The 11,528-nt window shown below is 38.5% G+C and overlaps 1 protein-coding gene across 4 annotated transcripts in view; it reads right to left on the reverse strand.

The window, feature by feature from the left end:
- cep170aa (centrosomal protein 170Aa) overlaps positions 1-10,991 on the reverse strand; it is a 43,418-nt gene extending 32,427 nt beyond the window's left edge. For all 4 annotated transcript variants that reach the window (XM_037679533.1, XM_037679525.1, XM_037679517.1 and 1 more), the window contains exons 1-3: positions 10,893-10,991; positions 3,312-3,371; positions 2,801-2,940 (exon numbers count right to left, since the gene is read on the reverse strand). In XM_037679533.1, coding sequence (XP_037535461.1) covers positions 2,801-2,905 — 105 coding nt within the window. In that variant the 5' untranslated portion in view covers positions 2,906-2,940; positions 3,312-3,371; positions 10,893-10,991. The remainder of the gene's footprint in view (positions 1-2,800; positions 2,941-3,311; positions 3,372-10,892) is intronic.
- Between the last annotated feature and the right edge of the window lie 537 nt (positions 10,992-11,528).

The raw sequence follows: 11,528 nt of genomic DNA on the forward strand, positions 1-11,528 counted from the left end.
AATTCTCACCCTGTACTGAAACCTGTTTCAAGGTCTTACCACCAGCATTACCACCACCAGCTGGTAAGGCGAGTGGCATAAATGTTTGAACTCTGAACCCACCCACTACAGCCGTTAAGGAGTGTAATGGAAAAACATCTTTACCGTGCTGTACCATGCTGTACTGGCACTAGTGGAAAAGAGGCATAAGACCAGTGAAAATCGTTTAAATGATTACAAACAGAAAGTTTGCTTCTGTGGAGTGGTACATATGGAAACATACAAAAACATAAGACCTCACACTCAGACATAAACATAGTGGTAAAATTATGACATAAAATAAAATTCTGAGAGATAAAGAGTAAACACCTCACTATTTTTCAGTACATTTCTTTATACCCATAAGAAATATAATACTGCATGATTTAATTGGGTATCATGAAGACCGAGTTCCTGCGTTTATAAGGTTCTTCCTGTTTTTTCAAATATATATCTGTATCATGTAGCCATAGTTTTGAAATATCCACTAAAAGTTATTTAGAAAAAGAATTTGGTCATTACAATCAAGTAACTGTTATAAAGCATTAAATACACTGATATTCTGTCTGTGAGTCTGTGGTTGTGTTTTAGTTGGTGCATGACACAGCAGATGTTTATATGTTAAGCCATGTGATGAAGCTTGGATTACTGAAGCTGTCACATGAGGATCAACTGCAAGCTGCAAGCTGCCTTTAATTTGTACAATATCTCAAAGAGTATACATAAATACCTCAAAGAGTCACAAAACAGGAGCACAAGGACACAACCATTAAACAATCATGTCAGCAGAAAACTATTAGTGTAAGTGGTTGAAAAACGAAACAAGAGTCATTACAACTTTAATAATCTTTAGGAGCTTGAAGTCTCCAAATACAGGCTTGTGAGAGGATTTAAACCAACCAGAAAACTAAAAACAACTGTGAAAGCAGAAAAATACAAAGTCATCGTGCTCAGTCTTACAAAACAGAGATGATGTCTGTGATTGTAAAATACATTTTTAAATATGAACTTATAGGTTACCACTGAAAACCTGTGCACACTTTCCTATCTAGTGTAAAGAATAGAATAAAGTAAGTAAAATGTAAAAAAGCTTAGTCTTGACCAGCATCAGATAAGTTTTTATGAACAAACTTTTGATTATTAAAGTTTGAGACGTTGACTGGTAAAAGGTTTCTCAAAATAATAATGTTGCTACAGCTGAAGATGCCCTCTCTATTCTGACGAGTGACTCGGTCCAATAAAAAAAAAAAAAAAAACTCAAGCGGTATCTGCCCCACTTTCTATAATTAGCTCAGTGACCAGAGGTAAACACGAGCGTACACACCGTCTCTATGGATGTATGCACAGCTGCACAGATATACAGTACCTTGCGAAAGTATTCGGCCCCCTTGAACTTTTCAACCTTTTGCCACATTTCAGGCTTCAAACATAAAGATATAAAATTTTTATTTTTTGTGAAGAATCAACAAGTGGGACACAATCGTGAAGTGGAATGAAATTTATTACCAAGACCCGGCCGTCCCTCTAAACTTTCATCTCGAACAAGAAGACTGATCAGAGATGCAGCCAAGAGGCCCATGATCACTCTGGATGAACTGCAGAGATCTACAGCTGAGGTGGGAGAGTCTGTCCATAGGACAACAATCAGTCGTACACTGCACAAATCTGGCCTTTATGGAAGAGTAGAAAGAAGAAAGCCATTTCTCAAAGATATCCATCAAAAGTGTTGTTTAAAGTTTGCCACAAGCACCTGGGAGACACCGAACAAGTGGAAGAAGGTGCTCTGGTCAGATGAAATCAAAATCCAACTGTTTGGCCACAATGCAAAACGATATGTTTGGCGTAAAAGCAAGACAGCTCATCACCCTGAACACGCCATCCCCAATGGTGGTAGCAGCATCATGGTTTGGGCCTGCTTTTCGTCAGCAGGGACAGGGAAGATGGTCAGAAATGATGGGAAGATGGATGGGGCCAAATACAGGACCATTCTGGAAGAAAACCTGTTTGAGTCTGCAAGAGACCTGAGACTGGGACGGAGATTTATCTTCCAACAAGACAATGATTCAAAACATAAAGCCAAATCTACAATGGAATGGTTCACAAATAAACGTATCCAGGTGTTGGAACGGCCAAGTCAAAGTCCAGACCTGAATCCAATCGAGAATCTGTGGAAAGAGCTGAAGACTGCTGTTCACAAACGCTCTCCATCCAACCTCACTGAGCTCGAGCTGTTTTGCAAAGAAAGAATGGGCAAGAATTTCAGTGTCTCCATGTGTAAAACTGATAGAGACAAACCCAAAGAGACTTGCAGCTGGAACTGCAGCAAAAGGCGGCGCTACAACAAGGGGCCGAATAATATTGCACGCCCCACTTTTCAGTTTTTTATTTGTTCAAAAAGTTTGACACATCCAATAAATTTCATTCCACTTCACGATTGTGTCTCACTTGTTGTTGATTCTTCACAAAAAATTAAAATTTTATATCTTTATGTTTGAAGCCTGAAATGTGACAAAAGGTTGAAAAGTTCAAGGGGGCTGAATACTTTCGCAAGGCACTGTAACACACAATGACACACACACACACACACACACACACACACACACACACACACACACACACACACACACACACACACACAAAGAAACATGCACCGAGGCCAGTTCTCTAAAAAAAAATAATAAAAAGATATAGAGTGCTTACAGCTAAGGGAATGTTTATCTTAGCATAAAGCAAACACTTTTTGTGTCCTGTGATGGCATGAGCCAGTAGAGAAAGTTCACACCTGTAGCATGAGCTCGCAGTCGTCTCGGCCAACAAAGATCATTTCCCGGGGGAGTCGGTGACGAGTTCCCCCGCTGCTCACCAGGAACCAGGAGGTCACACTCATCTCTACACCCTGCTGATGACTCTCATATGCACCTTCTGAGGAAAAAACAAAATCCAAAGTTCAAAGCACAAAGTTGCCATCTTTCAAATCTCAATTATGGCAATCAGATGAAACTTGTTTTACAGTTGTAATTGTGATGGCAAAATTCTTTAACATGCACAAATTGATATCAATAATTTGGTTAAAGTGTTTACATAGTGATACATTTTTCTGATCAGTGTGTCAAAATATGTAGAAAAATCAATGAACTTAGGATATTTTCAAGAGAAAAATCTGTCCTGATTGGTCAGAAACTAACTGGAAATTAGAAAAGGTTCAAGGTTCAACTCCTTGAATGAGCTGCTTTAATTATTTTAAAAAGTATTTTTTTTAATAACACTTTTTGGTAGTAAATTCTATTACATGCCTCTGGTCCAGGTAGCTCACAGTTGATAGTCCACTGACAATAAAACACAGCTAGGCCATCCTGAAAAAAAATAAAAAATGAAAAGGATTTCTCAGGTAAATTTTTTCTTCAGTTTAAAATGTAATTTGAACAAACGTTGTAAGAAAAATAGAACAAAAAAAGACAGCTGAATATATGCCAGAACTGAGATAGACTCAAAGAAAAAACAAAAAGAACTCTCTCTTGCTTCGTTTTGTTTTGGTCACAGGGGGAACTGGGTTAACTGGGCGGTCTTGCAATGTGACACCTCTATCAAAGTCTAGAAATAAACATTAGCCTAGCCAGTAAGGTACATCCTCCCTTCTTCTCTGCCCGCTCTGATGAATGCCAGATGTTAGAGGAGGAAGTGATGTAGGAATGCTGGCGGCCGACCCATCAGAATGCTTCGTTTCCCTCCTCCCCTTCTTCAGATGAGCTGAAAAGGAGGTCTCAGGCTTTAACTGCCCCGGCCTGGAAAAACCAAGATCTAACCGTTGTGCGTGTGACGTGGTGGTGTCTTTTTCTAAACAGACACAACTTTTAAAACGTTTAACAGTCGGTACAGTGATTGGTGCTTGACTAATCTGAGTGGGTGTAAAATTCATAATTAAATTTTCTATAATGCCACGAGATGCCAAGAAATCTTTCTCAGAGCAAAGTGAAGAGGCTGCATTAAAGGATTTTAGACACTCCAAACTTTGCATCTTTATTAATTTTAAATTTAAATAAGTTTTATTTATGCATGCAATACTAACAAAAGCTCCCATTTGTAAGTATAAAGTGCCAAGAAAAAGCCCATCAGACAGAGAATTAAAGTTTATTGAGCTAAGCTCTTGCTCACTTGACCTCTTAAGTACTTAGTATACCAATTCAATAATCCCTTGAGTAACATTTTAATCAGCTGCACACCTCAGTTCCTTACATGACAAGGCTTGAAACGTGACTGTATCCACAGCTGTCTCTGATGTGGAACAGATCAACTTTTTGCTAGTCAGAATATTTGAGAAATTTGATACGCTGAGAAAAAGTGCAACAAGCAATTTGATGCTGCTAAACTGGGGGGAAAAATACATTTAATTTTCCTAAAATCATGATTATATGTATTCTGTTTTTGGTCAAGGAGCAAAATATATTTATACTTTTTCACAAACTCACAGCAAATCTCTTATCATACAACATGAATTTGCATTTAGAGGCGATGGAATGACCCATTAGGCTTTCTAAATAGCAACAGCTTTGTTCTTGCACCACAATTATGTGTGGTTTCCCTCCGACTGTAACCAAATCGTCAGAGAGCTCTCTGACTAAATAACTACTGCAGACTCGCAAGCAGAATGCAAGGTTAAGAAGACTGTGGCCGTGGAGCTCAGAAATGATGCATACCAGCCTTTACAGTGTCATTAAAAACAACCTCTGACTTTCACACATGAAAGACGGGGCACAGATGGAGAAATGCAGAGGAAGGTCTGATGGAGGAGGCACAGCTGCGAAGGGAATACAGACGGTTTTAAATTTGCTCTGATGGTGCAGCTCATTCAAAAAAAATTGCTAAAATTTCTTTATATTCTCATTCAATATCTTGTTCAGTGGCAATAAAGAGGAGCAGAGGTACAACATGATAAATTTTGTTCTGTGATCATCTGCAAAACAAAGCAAGTTAACGGTTTGCCTCAGAATTGTGGGTGGTATTACAAATGTTCATTATTTAGATATTTACAAAAACATGCAGTTAATAACCATCACTCTTGTTGCATTCTGCTTTTTCAGCAGCATTCTCTCTGGGGCTAAGGAGAAACTGTGACATCATGTTATTGGCAGGAATTTCACAGCCTCCAGAACTGCACACACAAATACACACAGAGTGCAATGAGGAATGAAAGAGCAGGATTATTCCAAAATGACTGAATTCTTTGTGTGAAGAAGATAGCAGTGGCGAGACAGGGAGAATGTAAAACACTTCTCCTTGAGGACACTCATCTTTGCATCCACTGCATGTGTGCAATAGCTTTATATATGCTTTTCTACATTACAAAATTTACATAGCAAATTGTAATTATATGACAAGTTAAATAAATAAGCCAAAGGCACATTAGAAATACACAAATCTAAGCCTCAGTGTGATTATTCATTATAATAAGAATGATAAAATGATAAATAAGAGGGGAAGATGAAACAGACAAGAATAATCCGATTTATCAGCCATGACTCATCACTCTTACTTTTATTTCCGTTGCCCCGCATGAAATTATATAAACCACCTTCTGTTGTTTTTTTTCTCAAACATTTCAAACCCCTTCCCTCCTTTTTTAAACCAGCCAATCCCAAATGCTAGCTGAAGAACAGGAAGTGATGTCAGTATTTATGGTCATCAACTAATATGTGTCCTGTGGCAGAGCAGACGGCTGCTCTCCACGTAGCATCTGGCTGGAGTATCACAGGATGATGCAACAGCTGCCCAGTCATCACATCACTGCTACAACTTTAACAGATTCTCCATCACTGAAAGCAGACACAGACTGTCTGCTAACTAAACAAAAAGAAAGAAACCGGATAAAAGGAGTTAACTAGGGAGGCAACGGATGAGCACAGAGGGACAACTCATTCTCTGGTCATGCTTTTTTCCACATGATCTTAGCTATAATTCCACCCAGTAAGGGTGGGGTTGGCCGCCTGCATTCAAATATGTTATTGCAGCTGCTTTGCAAAAATATTTAAATGAAAAATAATTATCTATGTGCAGCGATAGATACTGATCATTACCTAAGATCTGGCCAAACAGAGTAAAGAACTACATTACACTGAACTCCATTATCAAGACAATTGTAGAGAATAACATAACACAGTGTGATGTTATTTTATTTTTATTTTTTGTACAAATCAAGACCTTTGAGGTAATCAGGACACAGCAAAGTGTACAAACCCCTAAAGGTTCAAATGAAGACAATGTTTGAGAGGAGATAGTGAGCTCTGGACAGAGATAAAGACTGCTCTCGTCCCCGGCGGCTCTCCTACAGATTTACAGACATGAAAGTGAACAGCGTCTATTGTTCCTCTTTAAACCAGACAAAGAAACATTATCCAGAGGGTTTCCTATGATCTACATCAGACACTTACAAGACAACATTTTATCAACTATATGAGCTATGTTTTGATGAGGCTTAAACACTTTTTTGAAACGATTCTTTGTTCCTCTTTCACAATCTTACTTTTCATTTTAAAAGCGGGGACATTTCAAAGTGCCTCTTTTTGAAATAAATTGGTATATCACATATGACTAACGTTCAAGTAAGTTTGTTGTTATGTTTGAAATAAACTGGCCTTTTTTGACCGATAAAGTACAGCTGGGACGTGGCAAAAAAATCTTGGGCAAATTTGTTGGTTTTGATGCAACAAAGAACCTTGTTCAAACAATTCAGCAAAACATTTTGGCAACCACAATGAAAGTGTCTTTTCTTTGAAAATGCTTCATAAACTCTCATTACTGAGTGAAAATTGATGATACTGACACATATCTTGGATAAGTATGCTCATAGAGCCTCCAAACTCATGTAGACCCAAAGAAGAAGTTACTATTTCAGTACACATTTGTGCAAACAGAAGAAAATAAGATTTGTAGCATTATTTAGAATTAGTTTCATGTCCAAAAACAGAACAACAAACGACACGAAGAAATAATGTGATCCTTGGCTCAAGTGGGTCACATTGCAGTGATTTTCTAAATCTGTACTTTTGACACAATGTTCAACTTAAACATTAAAAGAAGAAAAGATACCAAAGGAAAATAACTAATTATTCTAGAGAACATAACATTTTTAAAAATTATTTTAATAATGCTGCTACTCCAAAAATATATGCAACATTAATCTGGAGCATCCGACCATTATGGGGAGAGATAATAAATCATTATGGTGCCAGTAAATGCTACAAGTCAGCAAAGCCCTGTAAAAAAAATGGATATCTATTTATAGCTTTATGTATAACAGGGATAGTCCATAGACCACGGTGGTGAAAAATAAAACTGTCCAATGCAGCATAAAAAAAGACCATATGGTGCAGAAAAGCGGCCACACGCATCTCATGGACAGTTGGCAAAAAAAACAAGAAAAAAACAAGCAAACACCTCCATTATGCCAGCATGAGTCCTGATGCTTCATTGTTATTACCAAGCACATCCCCCCTGGCCTTAAGACATAAACCCACCACATGCTCTGCCTCCCATGTGTTCAGACCGCCCTGCAGACCTGCATATGGATTCTCACAATTCATATGCTGATGATTCTGAGGGAGCATAATTAAAAATGAAGCATGAAACTGGGAACTATGATAGAAATATTTTGTAAACGTCATTCGTAATGAAAAAGAGCTCATAAAACATGTGCTGTCAACAATCCACATTTATAATGACGCACATGCCCTGCAGACAGAGCTGTCATTGTGCATGATAAATTCACTTAAAGAAATCAAGGTTAAAAAAAAAAATTGGGTCATTTAAAATGTCACTTTATGAACACGTTTCATTGTATTCTGCTCTTTGTGAAACATTAAGCTATTTATGTATTAAATATTTTACTTAAAACACTTAATATCCAAATGTATTATAAGACTTAATGAGCATTCTGAATTCATATCTTAAAATCTTACTGAATTTATTGGTCGGCAGCACGGTGGCGCAACTGGTAGAGCTGCTGCCTCTCAGCGAGCAGGTCCTTGGTTCAAACCCCGGTCCAGGGGCCTTTCTGGGTGGAGTTTGCATGTTCTCTCCGTGCATGCGTGGGTTTTCTCCGGGTACTCCGGTTTCCTCCCACAGACCAAAAACATGCATGTTAGGCTGATTGGTAACTCTAAATTGTCCCTAGGTGTGAGTGAGAGAGTGAATGGTTGTTTGTCTCGTTTGTCTCTATGTGTCCCTGTGATGGACTTGCGACCCGTCCAGGGTGTACCCCGCCCCTCGCACAGTGATTGCTGGACATGGGCACCAGCGACCCCCGTGACCCAAAATGGAATAAGCGGGTAAAGATAATGGATGGATGGATGGATGAATTTATTGGTTGTAAACCATTTTGCCCACTTCATTTAAAACATGTTAATATAATTACATTTATGTGTACCCTTCAATAAGACTTTTCCAGTACATTAGGCATACATTTGCTCTGCTGAGAGTACTCGCGGCCCTGCGCGGCTCCTGCTGAGTCGATAATGACTGACTCGTGGCCCTTTAACAGAAACATTAGTCTTTGAGCAACCCTGCCATGATCATTATGGCACCAACATTTACACTGTCCAGAGCAAATAGCTCTGACAGCAGATAAAAATAGTGATCTCTCTCACATTGAAATCTACACTGGCACTCGGGAGGTAAAAAAGCATAACACAATCAAGGGTAGGGAGAGGGGAAGATTGGAAATAGAGACTGGACCAATCAAGATCAATATCTGTTGTGGAAAGAACTACACATAATGAAGGAAACTCAGAGGGGAGTATAGTATGTTACACCCCACAACAGATGTGTAGTTTGGTCTGTTTGATTGTTCATTTTGAGAAGTTCAATGTGGAAAAAGAAAAACTATGACACACCCTTGATGTTCCAAAACAAGGAAGAGGTAGATGATCATGTCACTCCATGCTGCTCTTGTTTTCTTCTGTATATGGCAGTTTATAAACCTACATACAGTATGTATTTATTTACCCCTTTTCATTCCCTCTTTGATTTGAAGATATCTCACTATCATAACCTCACTAATGTGCCATGGCAGATTACAGAAATTAGATTTATTGCTATTTTTAACCAATGATATATCACTACAGCCCATTTTAAAAAATGTCTTAAATACAAAGAACAAACTCAGATATGGAGTTCCAAGCCAAGTTGTTTTCAGTCAAAAATAATACCTTCTTACTGCTGATCCGCTGAAGTAAAATGATTTCACTTCCTAAACTTCCTACTTCACACAATAGCCATGGGCAGGCCGGACAACAGTCCCCAAACACATCCCGAGCCACAGCTAAAAGCTACACCAGAGTTAGAAGAAAACATTGCTCTTTGGTCAACAGTTTAAAAATTAGTGCACTTAAAAAACTTCCTTGTGACTGTATAACTCAAATTGAAAGGCAGGCATTCACCCAGTCTGTCCAAAATTAATAGTCACCTTATTACAGGACATAAACTAGTACCAAACTGACCAAACTGAGCAGACAACATTATTTTAGGAACAAATATGATCAGCTGTGTGGCTCATATGCCCAGAGAGAAGCAGGATGAGCTGCAGTTTAGCTTGTTGCTGCTTCCTCTTTGACAGCACAGAGAGCGTCCTGTGACACTGACAGGGTTTTTTTTAATGCAACTGCCTGTGGAGAAAAAAACAACTTGCCATCAGACACATTTGCAGAGAGGAATTTAAATGGAGTGGGGAAAAGGCAGAGTAAAAAGTGAAGGAGCTAAACCTGCCTGGATGGTATGTATTCCATGCACCTAACTACCGGTAAGTAAATCTTGCAGCCAAGGATATAGATGACTAACTCAGCTCGGGGTATACCAGTATAGCAGTTTTGTTTGTGAACTTCTAATTTATAACTTACTATTATCAGTTCTCGTCCTTCAAAATGCATTATGCATCAGTCGTTACTATTTAGATTCAACCACAGCAGCTGAACACAAACTAACAATTTAACAAAAACGCTCCCATTTTCATTTGATTTAACTTCTTTTTTTATTATTATTATTACTATTTATTGAGGCAGTGTTACAATTTCAGTTATTTTTTAAATAGTAAAAGCTGGCCTATTAAAACTGTATTCCCAATGGTTGACATCTGATGTGATAATGGGTGCAAAAATCAAAATGAACACAAAGAGAGAGGATGTAGGCCAACAACATCTGCTCCACAAAAACATTGAAAATGGGGGGTGGGGGGGTGAGTCCAACATCGGCAAACACTTAAGATTTGTAAAAAATACTGAGCCCATTTATTAAATTAACCCTTCAAACACTATATTCGTGGACTTAAAAGAGGGCCTTGAGGGTCGCCTTTAACCAAAAAGATAAACAAAGCGTCCAATCAATGTGTGAACGACCTTCACTTAAGTGCATCGTGGCTCAGAAGGATGCAAGGAGTCGAGTGTGATGTTAACGTGAATAAAACCAGTGAGAAAAACACAAAACGTGTCCAGTGTTTTAATAAAAGCAGCAAAGTGGTGAGGCTGGGTCTTTATACAAAGGAGGCAGGCTTGTCATGCTGCAGCCCACAGTAGCCATCCAGTTAGCTAACACAAGCCGTTACTTCCAAGACAGGATACCAGCCCGGCTAGCTAAAAATGTTTTTTTTAAAAAGTACAATAAGCTTATATGGGTTGAAAATAAAAGTAGCTTCACAAATATGTCATGGCAAATATTTTGTAATTACCATTCAAATCCTCTGGCATCAAGATGTGCAGCAGAAAATCGACTGTTTCCGTTTTTTCGCTGCCATAAACTTCACCTAAGCGGTCTACTACCGAGCTAAAATTTCCTTTCGAGTTATATATTGGACTATTTTCTAAACTAAACGAGGTTTAGTCGTGGCTTACCCTTTTTCTTTTTGCTGTTTTGGGCTGTGTGTCGGTGCTGAGGGTGTGTGGAGCCCTGCCCTGCCTCCACAGCGCCTAGCCTTCCCTGCTCTTCCTCCGTTGCTCGGCAATAACCTACTCCGTGCAAAGTACAGCGAGCGCGTGCAAGCAACGGAGAGCAGAGTTACTGTTTCCGGTTCTAACTTTCAGAATAAAGGCAGACGAAGTTACAGACAGACCTTATTCAAAATAAAAGTTTGTCCACATAATGGGAAGCTCAGACGACTTAAACAATTAAAATGCAAAATTATTGTTCCTTTTGCAGTGGTTCAAAAAGTTTGCACGTAAGTATAGTGTATATAAACAGTGTATAAGTGTATATATAAACTAATGTTTATATTACACTACTTTTGATATATATTTATATATATATATATATATATCTCTTTACCTCCTGACCAATATCAAAGACTTCATACAAATACTGTGTACATTCACTTCATATGCTGCTTTGTCACTTTACTACAAATGTCATTGTCAGGGCCTTCATTTTATTTTATAGATATACTTTTTTCCATCCATCCATCCATTATCTTTACCCACTTCTTCTATTTTGGGTCACGGGGGTCGCCGGTGCCCATGTCCAGCAATCACTGT

This window comes from Nematolebias whitei, chromosome 1 (assembly GCF_014905685.2).
Source record: "Nematolebias whitei isolate Nwh7 chromosome 1, NemWhi1, whole genome shotgun sequence".
NCBI classification, from domain to species: domain Eukaryota; kingdom Metazoa; phylum Chordata; class Actinopteri; order Cyprinodontiformes; family Rivulidae; genus Nematolebias; species Nematolebias whitei.